General features: G+C 34.5%; 1 protein-coding gene across 11 annotated transcripts in view; it reads left to right on the plus strand.

The window, feature by feature from the left end:
• The window catches only part of LOC121866734, a 104,876-nt gene that overhangs the window by 44,744 nt on the left and 46,709 nt on the right, over positions 1–13,423 (plus strand). For 9 of the 11 annotated variants that reach the window (XM_042366437.1, XM_042366517.1, XM_042366508.1 and 6 more), the window contains 4 exons: positions 415–599; positions 1,806–2,016; positions 5,569–5,707; positions 7,494–7,505. In XM_042366437.1, the coding sequence (XP_042222371.1) occupies positions 415–599; positions 1,806–2,016; positions 5,569–5,707; positions 7,494–7,505 (547 nt within the window). The remainder of the gene's footprint in view (positions 1–414; positions 600–1,805; positions 2,017–5,568; positions 5,708–7,493; positions 7,506–13,423) is intronic. The other 2 variants (XM_042366468.1, XM_042366485.1) reach the window with 1 other exon arrangement.

Consider the following 13,423-nt stretch of genomic DNA (forward strand, 5'->3'; position numbering starts at 1 on the left):
ATTTAGATTTGTAAATAAGCATTAAATTATTTTAAGTGTACTGTACCTCCAACTAACCTGGGATCACACTTGTCCAGTACAGTATTCCATATAGTACAAGAAATTATAGTGGAAATATTCTTGACATATTCATAGTACACTATAAACTAATTCCTTTATTTGCATATCATCTATATGTACAGATTTACAGTGTATATATATATATATATATATATATATATATATATATATATATATATATATATATATATATATATATATATATATATATATATATATATATATATATATATATATATATATATATATATATATATATATATATATATATATATATATATATATATATATTTTGTTTAAGCTAGACTATGGAGCAATTTTGACAAAACTTACTAAAAGGCACGTATATTTCAGGGTAAAGTTTGGTGTATCGCTGGAGCAGGTGTGCAAGAATGACATTCCCGGGCCTTTGTTGGTGCTCATCCTCAAGCTAAATAAAGAGGGACCCACCAAGAAGGACGTCTTTCGTGCCCCAGGTCATCAGGGATCCATGAAAAAATTGATACACTTCTTACAGAATGGACGCCTTGTCAATATTGGTGTGCTATACAGTATTAAGTTTTTGTCATATTTTGTACATCATTCTTCGTGTGATTTGTTTTACTGTATACAGTACTGTATTTTCCAAAATAAGATCTATTTGTCTTGCGACATTAAACACTAATGCAGTGATAAGGTTTTCCACTTTATCATCTCTTTTATAGTTGGTCCCCACTGTTTGTTGGGGATACATTCTAAGAAATAGGGATGAATACTGGGGAATTTTTACCCATAAGAATTAAGGGAATAATGGGGGGTCACATTCCTATTCGCCGCTAACATCACTCGTTTGAAAAAAAAAGCAATACGTCATAAGCAATAATATAATGAGGGAGGGTTATGTTCTGAGTCATTGCCACTGTTCCCTATGACATCCATCCAAGCAAATAAACGAGTCAATACCTTTATAATACTGTATGTAGTATAATGTATACTGAACGTGCCCTAATCATCTGTATCTTTACTTTTGTTGTGAAAGTATAGTACAGTAGCTGACTTGACTCCTAGTTCAATTTTGCCCTGCATATTAATCTTGGAACAAACAGTGGTAAGAGACAGACCCAAAGTGTGAGCTATGCTAAACATAATCTCACTACTTTCATCTCAATAAAATTTTTAACTTTTTCAGTCCTTATGCTCAGGCTCATTCTTTGCAATTAACACACACACATTTTGGTAATGTAACACGGAGATATTTCAGGATAAATAACACAAAAATCTTAGATACAATATTTACAGGATGAAAGCTGATTGAAAAACTTTTTTCTTTAATTACAATGAATAAAAAACAAGTACAGAAGGTCCTTGGTACATGTGAGTTCTAAATATGTAATTTCATGTACTGTATATGCATCAACCCCATTACTACCATTAATTTCTTCACATACAAAGCACAGAGAGACATCATTTTAGTGTCATATGATCAGTTTTTCACCGTGTTTTACCCTGCAATTTACCTCATCCTTCATATCCTTCCCACTACTGGTGATTTATGACCGTAGATAGAGATAAACTAGAAAAAATTATTTATAAATAAAATAAAAGTTGTCGTATTGTTTTTATTACTTACTATCATCCAAAGGACATCTGTGGGAAAAATGAATGTGATTGAACAACAACTCCTGGTGTTGGCCATCTGCTCCACTATTACCATATATTGTTTTCAGTGAAAAATACTAAAAATGTGTACTGTATATCTTCTACAGACAACTTCTCAGTATACACAATTGCGTCCGTCCTAAAGAAGTTTCTTCGAAAACTACCGGAGGGTATCTTTGGGCGTGAGGGTGAGCAAGAGCTATTTTCCATCATTCAGCTTACAGACACAGAGCAGCAGCGCGACCACATCCATCGCCTCATCACATCTATGCCAGCTGTCACACAACACCTACTTGTTTTGCTCTTTGGCACCTTCAGGTAATTGTAAAGATAGTGGTTTCTTCTGTAATGGTCAGATTTTCAATATTCAGTACAGTACAGTACATTGATTTAAAGGAAAATCCACTTTATATATACTGTACAGTACTACTGTACTCCTGAGCATGTGTATGCAGTTAAAGAAGGTTAAGTACTTACTACCCAGGACTTGCAATGTGAATTTCTTCTCCCAAACATTTAGGAAAAATGAAAGAAATTGTAATGGACGAGTTGACGGTCGGAATTTTTTCGTAAGATGGCAGGTCAGTGGATAAAGAAAACTCTTAAATTCACTATGGTAATATTTTAAAATAAATTGGGCCAAAAAGTATAAAAAATAAGGGTTAAAGATGTTAAAAAGTCACGTGCTTGCGAAAAGCTCTGTGATGGGTTGTGACGTCACTGGTTGGGGCGAGCTTCCCAGCGGGAAAGAGGCAGCCAGCTGTAGTTGTGCAACCTTCTCGGCTGATCGGCTCGGTAAATAAATATTATTAGATAATTATTTGTGCTTTATTGTGCAACACAGTAATACTATTTTGAATACAGTTATATAAATATTTCTAAGCACATTAACTAATTCAATGGATATTAGCTGCCCATACAACAAATGTCATAGTACAAACATTCCAAACAATATTGGTATTATTTTGGTTTTGGTCATCAGGGGAACCTTAAGATTCTAACAATGGGATTAAGTACTATAAGTATTAAGACCTATTATCTCTACAGGATTTCTGTCCCAAAACATTTTTTGATCGCTTAAGAAAATACAGGTCATATGTTAGGTTAGGTTAGGGTATGATGAGTTATAAGGTTAGCTTAACATACATCAGTAAGGGGGGAGGCAGTAACTCAAAACTAGTGATTTCCGATAGAAATGAAGGTCTAAATCATTCATAACACATTGCAAACCATCAGAAAAAAAACATAAGTCTGCATGTCTAAGTACAAGCATGACCAAAACTTAAAATTTACCTAATATAGCCTATCTCGAATCTAAACAACAAAATACTTATGGTAGTTAAAGTAAAATTTTACCCATTAATTAATATAAATGATATATCCCAGTGGTTCATAAGCGAATTATCAAAACAATAACAGCACTATGTTGTCATGTTAACTAGCACCAGGCATTCTCAAAACAAAGTCCAGACAATGTCATTACGTATTTCTAAATTGACTCGTATCTCCATCTAGTACTGACATACTCTGTAAATGCACCAAAAAAAAAAAGAGAGGAAAATCTACCAGGTAAGAGTACATGACAGCTGAGCTGGTGTAAACATGGGAGTTTTTATGTCCATAAGAATGGAGGAAACTGCAGCCGGCCTATGGCTCATACTGGGCAGTCCCGTTTACACCCAACCCCTATAGCTAATAAGTCCATCCTACCTATGTTTGAAGTTGCTCTTCACGGCACATTTCTTCACTTACGAAATGTCCATGACTTAGACCATAAAAAAAACCACCCTTAAAACTTATCTGAATGTGGCATTTGGTGTCTGAAGAGGCCACCCTTTCTACTACCTCCTACTGCAGCGACGAGTTTGAAACTTGTGACGTCATTGCAAATGGTGACCCGGTTTCTAGGGAAGTCAACTTATCTCGACTATTATAGCAGGACTTTAAACTTTTATTGCAAATTATATATACCGTATCACTCTACGAACGTGGCAGAGTGTATTTCTTGTGTTTGCCCAGAACTGCCAACTCATCCATTGACTATTTACCAGCAGAAGCTTATGGAATATACAGTACTTCATAAGGTTGATTCTGCTGAAGTCTGATTTTGATAATGAAAAACCAGCCAAAAATTTGCCATGAGCATTTTTTGGCCACATAAAAGAAAAAAAAAAGAGTTGACAAGCTAACAATATGGCTGACAGCATGCATTCATAATCATGGTCTGATTTTCTCATGTTAAACTCTCTTCATTGTTTTTTTCATCCCCTCCTACGCATTATGTTTTATTATATGGGAAAGGGTTCATAAAGTTGAAGGAACAGATTTTAGGGAATTTCAGAATTTCAGCAGCTGTGAGTGAAATAGCACAGATGTTAGGTTGCAGATGAGATTTAAAAGGATAAAATGAAATGTAAGGGAAATAGCACAGGTGTGAAGTGAATTAAGAGGTGTGGGGAAAATAGAGAGGGGTGAGGGAAATAATTAAATATGAAGGCAGTAGGGCATGTGTTTTTGGGGAACATCTCGGATGTAAGAGGAATAGAACAAGTGTGAGGGTAATAGTTCATGTATGAGAAGAATATAGTGTGTGTGAGGGGAAGGGATCATGTGTGTAGGGAATTGGGCAGATTTAAGGAGAATGAAGCAGGCTAGAAGGTGTGTTTAAATAGGCTACTTTAAGCATTTTTCTCTTGGAGTCACTGTGAACATATTTTCAGAAATAGAAATATACTTAAAGAATACTTTATGGTTCATAACAGTAGAGAGGGTCACTGCAACACTACATCATATGGTGATTGTTACACTTTTTCACTAACTATTGTACTGTATACTTTCAATGAATGATATTGCAGTACAGATATCTTATTCTTGTTAATTTTTACCCTTCACCCTCTTGTCTTTCTTATTTCTTCCTTCCAATTATGCCCTGGTTTCCTTCTGAGAATATATTTTGTTTTCATTTGCGGATCCACCCTGTTTGTGCTTATGGAGGAAACTATTCTTTTTCTTTTGATTTTCTTGGTCAGTAGCAGAAGTATGTGTGGAAGTAGCTACATGTGGTTATCTGCCAAGATTAAATAATTTGATAGATAAAACAAAGCAGAAATATAGGTGATATTGACATATTTAAGAAAGGATTGAAGATTGTTTGCTTGAAGACTAAATTTAAGTGACACAAATTATGAATCTAGCCGAGCTACAGTGTAGTACGTGTAGATGCGTACAGGGATTACAATGTTTGAAGAAAATTGTGCATGGACTGACCTCTGGGTGTGAATACTGAATTATTATTTGTTTTATTTATTTATTTATTCTATCGATTTGTGTACAGGGTGTCTCATATTGGGTCACCTCCCATAGGAAAATTAAAGTTCATATTTTTTCTTTCTTTATCAGGTGAGGGAATTATAACAAATCGACAAAGATTGGGTGATGTGGATAATTAAATGGTCAACAAGATCTCTGGACCTCACATCTCTTAATTTCTTCCTCTTAGTGCCACCTAATTGTTCTTGAACAATCTTGGTGACACCAGGGGAAGAAATCAGTAAGTGTGAGGTATGGAGACTTCAGTGGCCATTTGATTACTCCTCGGCACCCAATCTTTGTTGATTTGTTATTTCCCTAACTTGGAAAGAAAATCTTGTAAGTACCTTAATTTTAATTTTGTCCAGTTTCTATGGATTTTTTTTTTTAATAAAATATGAAAATTGGCCCATCATGAAACACATGATAAACATGAAAATTGGTCGATTTTGTTACGTCATTATTTAATCTGAAAGTGAAAAGTGTTTTGCCACTACATAATTTAATACAGTAGTTGCTTGAATTGTACTTTATTACTGAGATCCTGTTATCAAATAACAGAGTGATAGCCATGAATGCAAGTAGAGCGCAGACAGGGATGACTTCAGAGGCCTTAGGTGTGTCGGTTGCGCCCTCCTTTTTCCAGTCATGCGTGGCAGATGGCAAGACGGCACGCATGGAAGATGTTATCCGCTTTAAGGTAATCAGAAGTCTTTTTCTTTATTTTTTATTCATTTATCTTGTTGCCAAGCATACTCAACCTGTGAAGTCTTAAGATTCATTACTTTTATCTTTACCAAATGGCAGTTAATGGCTTCACGCAATTTATATTTTGTGTGTGCATGTGCTTGCATTTATGCGTGTGTGTTTTGTAAGAAATAGTTATTGTTCTGCCAAAGTGTTTATCTTTGAACTTATAAGTATGGTTGTGCATACATTTGTCTGTGTGTATTTCAGAAGTTTTGGACCATTGGCACACTAACTTGAATGATGTAACCACTTTTTTTTATCCTGTGGATGGGTTTATGATTTCACAGAGAGCTCTGTAATAATAATAGTAATTATTGGTTTATTGAAAAAGGTAGGTGTGTGTGTGTGTGTGTGTGTGTGTGTGTGTGTGTGTGTGTGTGTGTGTGTGTGTGTGTGTGTGTGTGTGTGTGTGTGTGTGTGTGTGTGTGTGTGTGTGTGCGCGTGTGTGTGTGTGTGGCGTGTGTGTGTGCGTGTGTGCGTGCGTGTGCGTGCGTGCGTGCGTGTGCGTGCGTGCGCGTGCGTGCGTGCGTGCGTGCGTGCTTATTTAGAATGTGGCTAACAGGTTGAGTATTGCTTCCTGATATTTTCATGTTTGAGCCACCAGAAATGCATTTCATTCTTTGCTTGATTCACTAATGCAGCATAGAAAAGCCTGATTGTGAATGTATACTTGTCATGATGCTTAATTTTATTATTACAATAAGTTTGCTGACTTGCTATCAATTTGCTGTTCGTATGATTTTTTAAATTACCATAGGTTAGGTTTTGATTTGGTTAGCAGTTTTGTCATTGCACATGAAGAAGAGACTTATTACAGTATATTGTTTTATGAATTAGTAGGAATTAATATAGCATTCAGACATTGTTTCTATTAATATGTGGCTAACATATTTTTGCAGCATGATCATCTGCATTAATTACACCTCTATAGATATTTCCTCTTGTGTGTCGTTCAGAGTGTAGAACATACTGAAAAAAAAAAATATGACTACCGTATTCAGTGTTTTCAACAATATTTCTAGTTTCTAATAAGCACTGAAACATGTATGACATAGTGATACGTTTCATGGAGTCATTGATTTCCTCAGATAAATTTGTCATCAATTTTATATAAAAATCTGTGTAATATGGATTTTAGGTAAATGATATTGTTTTTCAAATGGAAATTGTAAGTGTTATATAGATTTTGGATAAATAATCAATAAAACCGTATTTAGATGTTGATGAATCTTTTAAGTTTTAATCTCATTATAGATTTTCATTTAAATTTTTTTTGTAGTTTTCCAGCTTTGCACAAAAGCAAATTCTATTAAGAATTATTGTTGCCAAATATATGGGCTCTTAGCATATATCATCTTTATGTGGAGACTACAGAAACTATTACAGTACAGTACGTACATGGTATTTATACCATTATTGCTTTACATATTATAAATCTCGGTTAATCCCTGTGAGGATCGTGTTTCTGAGGGAAAGTAACACTACATAACCCATACATAAGCCAGACTTATGCCTACAAACATTAATATTCTGTGTTACTCACTATAGGATTGAAGAGTCCCACTTGGCTCAAGGTACAGATTATTGTATAGGCATTGTAAGTAACTAATTGCTGTTGTTTTGTGTCCCAACATCCCAGTATCTGTAGTAGAATCTTATGTTGACATCTCATCCTATTTTTTTCTTTTTTTTTCTTTTTGTTTTTGTGCCCCGTAAATTCCCTGGGACGAATTTAGGCAGAGGTTGATGTAAGTACTCCTTCCCACTGTTCCCTCTGGGTGTCTGTTTTATTTTTTTATGCAACGTAGATGTTTGAGCTGGTTTTAATTCAGTGTATATTTACCCCCCTCAAGCCTTCCTCAGATATGAATGGCTTGGAACAGGCTAAAGATTAGCCATTGAAGGGTTCTTAGGCATGAGTAAGAGGAACAACAGAGGATAGTACCACCTCATCTTCTTAGTTTTGGGTGACGCTTTAACGATTTAAAATTTTGTGTTGATGAACAATTTGTATTTTTTGTTATCATTCACACAATGCAAAATTATTTGATCAAGTTTTTTCAATGTATGTTTTGGTAGTACAGTATTACAATTAATTTATGTATTAGAGAAAATGATATGAATGTAGTGAACCCAAATATTTGGTTGTTTGAGGATGAGCATTGTCGTCTGTTATCCTACAACATTATGATATCTACTTGATGCATGATGTTGGGAAACTTCACAGATGGAGCCAATATCTACCCAGCTTTCAGGGAATTAATGAATTTAGATTTATTTGTAAGAGCTTTCTTTCAAGTTGATATTTTCTTTTTCTCTGTCAGTTTGAACACAATTGTTTGTGCTTAATGTTTATTAAACACATACACACACATGTATATATGTGCAGTATGTATGTATGTGGATTTTGGGCACTGTTAAAAACCTCATGAAAGGTACAGGAATATCAATTACATTGTGTATACAACTGCTGATGGTTAATAAAGCAAAATAGAAAGAGTGGAAAATTAACAATATTACAGGATAATAAAGATACCTTCTATTATCCTTCCCAAAGACTGCACAATTAACAAAGAAATAGCAATAAGAAGAGAGAGGTGTGACTCTTATTTGGAACACACATACAGTATTATAAGGAAAAAAAATCTCTAGCAATATTATAAAGAATTTTTTTTTGTATGAATAAGAGAATGGAATCGATAAGCATCAGGATGTCATTGAATATAATATACTGTACAGTAGAACACCACAAGTTCATGTTAATAAAAATTTGGTTGTTGACATTTTTCAAACAAATAATCTAACTTTTAATTTTAGAAATTTTTTGTTCATGATTATTATATGAATCAGGGGAACATATAGTAGTGCAGTAAGCCCTTGCCATTCGCGGGTTTGTGATTATCGATTTTGACGATTCACAGTAAGCAGATATTGGCTAGCTTGCAAGCCTTTTCCCGCAGCGCAATGAGTCACTCCACGCGCCCGCAGCGTCACTTCTCCCTCTGTTCGCACTCAACCAGTGCCTGTGACACAGCATCTCATGTTGTACTCAAAACTTGAGTGTTTCTGTGTGAAATGACCCATAAAAGACTGCCTAGTGTCAGTGCCAGTGATGCTAGTGGAGTGAAATGTAAAAGGCAGAAGTCAGGTGATGACCCTGACAAAAAAAGTTGAATTATTAGAAAAGTTTAAAGAGGGGATGAGTGCTGTTGCAGCTAGTCAGTTGTTTGGTACAGTGGTCCCTCGGTTAACGAACGCCTCGGTTAACGAATTACCTTCCATAAGAATCTTCAATTCAGTTAATGAAAAAAATTTGATTAACGAAATCCTTACGAAAATCACGTTTTGTTTTGAACATCAGCTGATAAGCTGAGGAGGTTCTCAGCCAATTCAGTAATCTCTTTTATGTTTACATTCGTTTCCAATGGAGTAAATATAAAGAAAATTTTGCTCTTTAATATTTGTGCATTTTTTATACAGTATTAAAATTACTGGTCATTCTAAAATGTAGCCATCCAAGCTGTCTACATAAAGTTTTTCAACTATTATTTTTGGCTCAATATATGTAACTTTATTCATTTATTGAAACTCATTTACATGCACACACACTGTCCTAAGGACAAAGCTGAACTGTACATGTAATCAGAATAATGTACAAAATGATTACTAAAATTTTTGTCTAGTGCAAACTATGGCATGTTTACATTCAAATTAATCACTATCTTATAAGAATTTTTAGCCATTTGTAATTAGAACTAAAATTTTTATGTCTAATGTGAACTATAGAATGTTTATATTCAAACTAATCACCATTTTATAAGAATTCCAGCAATGTTAATTATATTCTCCCAGGTCAGTTTAGTAACATTTTATAAGAAAAAAACTTAGTCATTCTTAACCCTTAAGCCTCGGGTGACGTTCCAGAACATCCGCCTATTCCCTTTTTTAAGTTAATTTTTTTTCTCGATTTAACCCCTCCGAGGGGGGGTACTGCTAGCGGCACCCTAACACGGGGCTTAAGGGTTAAGGACAGATAAATAAATAAGCACTAGACCTTGGCATCAACTGTCAAACATATCACCTCAACCCCCCTTTCGCATCAGCTGATCACTAGTAAACAGACCATTTCACGTCCCATAACTTTAGCTGTGTTGATTTATGAGTGTTTGTTTTAACATAATACTACAAAGAACAAATGTTTTGTTTACTCTAGGAGATGGGCTGAGGCGCATCTGGGTAGACTCTTACGCCCGTATTAATAAACATCTTCCCTTGAAGAGGGTCGTCGTGTTTCAACCCGAGTTTTAAACTAAATGAGTCCCGAAGGGCACCACAGTACAGTACTTAACGGGGTGGTGTGGCGTTAGAATTAACTAATTCCAATATTATAAATTAATTTTATTGGAATTAGTTAATCTTACCGCCACACCACCCCGTTAAGTACTGTACAGTACTGTGGTGTCCTTCAGGACTCATTTAGTTTAAAACTCGGGTTGAAACACGACGACCCTCTTCAAGGGAAGATGTTGTTTAATAGTACGGGCGTTAGTCTTTTTAGTATTTTGTGTTTCTCTCATGTACCAAACTAAATTATTCCATTGAAACAACACTTCGATTTAGTGCGAATTCGGTTTAAAGTGACCTCTCTTGGAACATATCTCGTGTTATATCGACGTTCTACTGTACTGTACTCCACTCTTGAAATACATATGCAAGGTGTCCTCGTTTAACCCTTAATCCCCTGGTTAGGGTGCTGCTGGCAGTATCCCATCTCCCCGCAGGGATAAATCGAGAAAAAATTTAATTTAACAAAAAATAATAATAATAAAAAAAATCAATAATAAATAAAAAAAATAGTGGGAATAGGCGGACGTTCTGGAACGTCACCTGGGGCCTAAGGGTTAAGGTTGGCGTTTTTTTCCTTGAAAGTGGGACATTTAAGGGAAATGACAATATGGGGATCAATTACAGTATACCCATGAGAATAAATGTAAAATGGGAAGTTAAGTCCTGGGAAAAATTTTTGTCAAACAAAAATCATTTATTATGGGTCAGTTTTAACAATAGACATTCAATTAATTATAAAGTTTATTTAAGTTTATACAAATAATTTTACACTTGTGAATGAAGATTATTCATATTTTTGTACATTCTTTTTTTTTCATTCCACTGATTCATGATGGAAAACAACATTGAATAAGTAAGCATACTGGTAGGAAAATAAGCTGCATTGGTTAAGCATATTTTAATTTTTACATAGGACCAAATTATGGAAATAATTATATAAATAACTTTGGCTTTACACGGGATAGAATTAATTTGTTCATAACTTGGTGTATTTTCATTAGCCGAAGCTTTGTAAACTGGGATCTACCTGTACAAGGTAGGATGTTGTCTACAACAAGTAGTTAGTGGATAATGGATAGTTCCAGAGTGTTTGTAATAATTTTATTCGTCAGACTTTAAATATTTTTTATTTGTGTGAATGGACTTTACAAGCCCTAAGAGTAATGCTTGTATATGTAAATGTGTGTGTGTGTGTGTGTGTGTGCCTGCACGTGCGTGCGCACTTACAGTAAGAATGCCTTTTATACCTCACTCACTCTGAGCAATTCAAGTGTTATATTGTCAAGTCCTTGTTGCCAAAACTGTAGCGACAGATACCAATAGACTTATATACAGTAGATAGTTTTATTAGAAAATCTTGATATGCAATCTTAATGTTTTAAGTTCATTTTATTTATTTGTGAGGAATTTTTAAAAGATTAAGCATAGTTTCTATAGTGAGAAATAATGTCATTATTTGATTTGACCAAGAATGTAACAGTATTCCCTGAAAGTCGTGGTAATCTGGCAAATGTTTGTAAGCTACTGATAGTGTTGCTGTTCAAGATCCCTCTTGTATTGTAGCTCTGTATGGTTGTTGGACTAGTAACTGTGTCCTCAATATTACACATAGGCACATTGCTTTTAAAGGTTACAGTAAACTTGTAAAGGAACTTGTAGGATATTTAGTATCTTGCCGAAGATGATATATGGTTTTTATGTGCATGCTGCAGAGGATATATTTACAATATTTGTCATCTTTAGAATTTGCACCATGAAATAATGAATATGTAGTAATACAGTAGTAAAATATTCTTTGTGTATAGTTTATAGATTTCAGGTATAATTTTTTTACCAACCTGAATGGGTACTGATATCTAAAAATTCCATCCATAACTGCTAACTACCCGGTAGTTCACTAACTTATATTAAATTTCCCTCTCAGTCTTTCTCTGTTTCATAAATTTTGTTTTTATAATTTCTTATGTAGCAATGTGATGTTGGACTTTTTCTTGCATTTTATCCATCCATTTCTTTATTCTGTACACACCCCCCTCCACAACAGCTCTCTTTGCATTCAATTACAGTCTAATTCATATACATTTGGTATTCCATATTACCCTTCACCAACCTGCTAATCATAAACAGCATTTTCACTCATATTTTTTAGATTTTCCATATAAAGGACCTGAATCGACAAATAATTTCAGCATTTCTTTTTCTGAATTCTTCCTTTTATATCCTTTAATTGTTATAGACATACTAGTTCTTGTTTATTGTATGTACTTTTTCAGATCTCAGAATATACCACCGCCACTTCTGAAAATTATAGGAAGTGTTATGTTTGGTTGGATACACTCATGCTTCACTACAGTTTCATTTTGTACACCATTGTTTTAGTGCTCCCCACTTTATTAAGCTGAACTCTGCCTTTCAACAGAGTCTCTCAGATTACCAAAGTCACTCCTCTTGTAACATCCCTCTGAGACCTGCAAATTCTCATCTTGACTTAAATCACTCCATATTTTCAAAAGTGATTTATTTTCACATTACAGTAGTACCCCGATTTACGCGGTCAATTGAACCCACAGGGTACCGCGGAAAGTGAACAACAGAACATATGGGATTAATTCCAATAGAGACTGGCCCTACCCCCAAACTCCGCTTTTTCCGACACAATACCTATGTTGTAGTAAAAATAACATCTAAATTTTGTGATGGTATGCTCACAATTAATATTTAAGAGAAATACAGTTGCCAGGTTAATGTCCATTCAAATAATGGACTCAAATCTTCCAGCTCACTAGCTCCTACCTCTCTGATTAATGTTTGGGTGAAAACTCTAGATTTTAACGTTTAGTAATAAATAATACCTCAGACTAAAGTTAGGATAATATAATTGACATTTCTGGATTCCTTGCAGGTCAGGGAATATTTTGAATGTAAACTTCATATATTTTTGCACAAGATAAAATATTATTTAGATCTAAAATTTGTATGTCTAATGCAAAATCCATGATGTTTATATTCAAAATGATCATCATAGTGTAAAATTCAGCAATGTAATATATATTCAGTCGTAATTTGTATGAATTTTATGAGTAAAACAAATATCTTCAGTTAATAAAAAAATATTCTTCCACGACACTATCTGTCAATCAAAGTACCCTCCTTGCCTCCCCCCTCCTCCACTCACGCCAGCTGGGTTGGTTGGTTCCAACCCTCCCCCACCTTCCCTCCCTACCAGATAAATGTGTCGGTGAAAACTCTAGATTTTAATGTTTAGTAATAAATAATACCTCAGACTAAAGTTAGGATAATATAATTGACATTTCTAGAT

Source organism: Homarus americanus, unplaced genomic scaffold, assembly GCF_018991925.1.
Source record: "Homarus americanus isolate GMGI-L3 unplaced genomic scaffold, GMGI_Hamer_2.0 scaffold32583, whole genome shotgun sequence".
In the NCBI taxonomy this organism is placed as follows: domain Eukaryota; kingdom Metazoa; phylum Arthropoda; class Malacostraca; order Decapoda; family Nephropidae; genus Homarus; species Homarus americanus.